General features: G+C 57.7%; 2 protein-coding genes across 2 annotated transcripts in view; both read right to left on the reverse strand.

The window, feature by feature from the left end:
* The window catches only part of LOC104538694 (Ig-like V-type domain-containing protein FAM187A), a 1,922-nt gene extending 1,247 nt beyond the window's left edge, over nt 1-675 (reverse strand). Inside the window, exon 1 of the mRNA XM_010181983.1 lies at nt 617-675. Within this exon, the coding sequence (XP_010180285.1) occupies nt 617-675 (59 nt within the window). The remainder of the gene's footprint in view (nt 1-616) is intronic.
* A 586-nt stretch (nt 676-1,261) lies between these two features.
* The window catches only part of CCDC103 (coiled-coil domain containing 103), a gene marked incomplete at its 5' end in the record, with an annotated part of 2,157 nt that continues 453 nt past the window's right edge, over nt 1,262-2,965 (reverse strand). Inside the window, one exon of the mRNA XM_010181985.1 lies at nt 1,262-1,732. Coding sequence (XP_010180287.1) covers nt 1,262-1,732 — 471 coding nt within the window. The remainder of the gene's footprint in view (nt 1,733-2,965) is intronic.

A 2,965-nucleotide genomic window follows, 5' to 3' on the forward strand; every position in this document is an offset into this window, starting at 1 on the left:
CTCTGCAGGAGCAGAGCCAACCTGGCCCCCGTGTCCCCTGCAGTGCCCCGTGCCAGCCCAGCGCTGGTCTCCTGGGGCGCGGCTCTGGAACCTCTGCTCTTCTCCCCGTGCTCCGGAGCGGAGCTGTCTGCTCCCTGGACAACGGGCGGGCAGGGCTTGGGTGCAGCCGCAGAGGGAAGATGCAGCGATGGGAGATTGGCGAGCGTCACGCAAAGGCACGAGGAACGGCACCACAACAGCCTGCAGGGACACAGACGTCCCCAGGGGAGATGTCACAGAGCCCTGCATTCAAGTGCCGGGCTGCAGAGGAGAATCACAGAACCACAGAAGCAATTGGGTGCCTGGTGGTTTCTACAGAGAAGGAGGGAGCGGGCTGGTTTCAGTCTGCCAGGGTGACTCTGGCTCCTTTAGCCGGGTTTTGCAACAAAACGGACCCGATGGTTGGGTTTGAGCTGAATTCAGGGGTTCTGAGCACAGCAACGCACACCGGGCTCCTCAGCACCGTTGCGAGGAGCTCGAGGATCCTCCCAGAGCAGAACTGCAGGGGAGCCTGGGGGGTGCTGAGCTGCGGTGGATCAGGGCCTCGGGCTGCAGCCCAGACAGGAAGGTCACTCACTGCAGACACGGGATCCCGGAGAGTCTCTGTGTGGTGGTGTCTGCCAGCTCCGCCTGCATCTCAATGTACGCGGAACTTCAGCAAACCAGCCGGTGTGTGACATCACAGAGCCATGAGGGGACCTCATCTCGGAGGTTCACCCCCATGCCTTGCTGGTTGGGGTAGAACAGCAGCAAAGGGGCTGGTTGGGGCAGTCCCAGATGCACCACCTTGCGCAGCATCGCCACCTCCATCAGCCCCTTTGGCGGCTGCAGGGGTAAACATGAAGTGTCACTGATTCCATGCCCTAAAACCCCATGGTGACAACGGACAGAGCTGAGAAAGGGAAGGGACTCTTTGGGATTTGGTTTCTCTTTCGAAAACACCAGCCTGGTTTTTCTCTCCCTTGCTTGTTCTCCTCACGTCAGAGATTCTGACAGAGCTGCTCGGTGAGGACACCCTGCCCCAGAGATCACAACACGTCCTCTCGGTAGCAGCCTTTATTTGTACAGAACCACAGCTCTGGGAGGCTCCCAGAACCAGGGAAATGAACAGCAACACTCCAGAAATATCCCATTTCTCTGTCTCGCACAACGTCTGGTGCCAAAGTCAAGCGTGGAGCCTCTTTAGTATTCAGCTTCTGCACGACCCCGGTGCTTCGCTCTTTCAGTTGACCTGGTAACGTGTCATCAGCTCCATCACCATCCTTTCCTCCGTGTCCTTCCGCAAGCTGCTGTCCATGAGGGGGGCTTCCCTCTCCGCTCCACAGCCAGCAGGGCCACTGGGATGGCCAGCGCTGCCCTGGTCCCTGCTCATGCTCCGCAGCTTCCTAAACAAATCCCTGCCGCTCTCCTTCTCCGACTCGCTCAGAAGATCCACGTTTAACCCGAAGCGCTTGGTGCCCGACAGGCTCTGCAGGATCTGGAGAACGGCTTCTCTGTGCTGGTGGTGGGTGTTCTCTGCCAGCACCACCAGGAACTCCCCCAGGAGGCCAAAGCCCAGGTCAGCCTGAAAGATCCTGCCCAGGGCCTGTCCCCCGAGCTCCAGCAGAAGTTGGTATTTTTCTTTGCTGCTTTTCAAGCATCTGCGCCAATCTCTGTAAAACTCGGCAGAGGTTCTGGGCAGTCGATCCAGTTCCTGAAGGAAAGCACAGTTACCAAAGCTTGCTGTTGGTTTGTTCCCACTGAAGATGTTTATCCCCTCGCCCCCATGGACCCGTGGATGGCTGAGGTGGTTTTAACACAGGCTCTGCAGCACAAAGGGCTGCAAAACGCCTGTGAGGTGGAGAAACACAGAGACAAAGAAACATCGGGTTCCTCAACCCCACAGACACCAGAGACCTTCAGGGGAAAATAGTGGAGGAATGGATGAGACTCAAAACCCGGCACGGATGAACACAGAGCAGGGGCAGAAAACCCCAACCCCAACCCCAACCAGACCCAGCCCCGCTGCCCCGTCTGGATCCAGCATCGCTGCTGGGGAAGGGACCTGGAGCCCGGGCTGCTGCAGAGAAAACCTCTGCTCCATCTGCAGCAGCGCCAAGTAAAACACAGGGGGAGGAGATCAAGGATAGGAGACGCAAACCCCAAGAAGTGCGCAGATGGCCCCGAAACACCATCTCCCAACCTCTGCCTTTGCGCGGTCTGCAGCAGGGAGCTGGCACCGAGACAGAGCCAAGCCCAACGTGGCATCTCCAGATAAATGAAATCCTATTTTACACGACGTGTGATTGAACTGCTGACCCCATCACTGCTGACTCCGCTGACGCACGGGCTGAAGGAGGATTAAAATGTTGAGGCTTTTCTACAGCTGATGAGAACAAGGCACAGCAACATCAGGCTGCGTCTGAACACAAAACGGAGACGCCCTGGAGATCAGAGCCCAGGCACTAATGGGATTAGGAACAGAGTTTGCTCTGGGGAGATCATTGCTCAGCCCCAGCAAACACAAAGCTGTCTACAGGAGTTGCAAAAGGATCTTCTGATAAACAGGAAAATCCAATTTGCTGTCAAAACCCCGTGAGAAGCACCCATGGGAAACATCCCTGGCCACACGTCCAGTGCCCAGGACTCTCCAGCGCAGGCAGTGTCCACCAGGGCAGGACACAGGTCCCTCAAGTGACCTGGGCAGATGTTTGGGCACTGCTGCCCACAACTGGAGACCCGAGGAGCACCCAGTGAGCTCAGTAGGCAGCAGGTTTTCAACAAAGCAGCGCTTCTCCTGCTCATGCATAATAAACCACGGGGTGAAAAGGAACCGGCTCCGTCCACCGGGATCTGCGGTTTGTGGCTATCCAACGTGGGGATCCGGATGCACAGCCCTGGCTCTCAGTCTCTGAGCTGCGGCAGCTGGGAGAGCGTGGGCCAGGGA

Source organism: Mesitornis unicolor, unplaced genomic scaffold (genome assembly GCF_000695765.1).
Source record: "Mesitornis unicolor isolate BGI_N332 unplaced genomic scaffold, ASM69576v1 scaffold30573, whole genome shotgun sequence".
In the NCBI taxonomy this organism is placed as follows: domain Eukaryota; kingdom Metazoa; phylum Chordata; class Aves; order Mesitornithiformes; family Mesitornithidae; genus Mesitornis; species Mesitornis unicolor.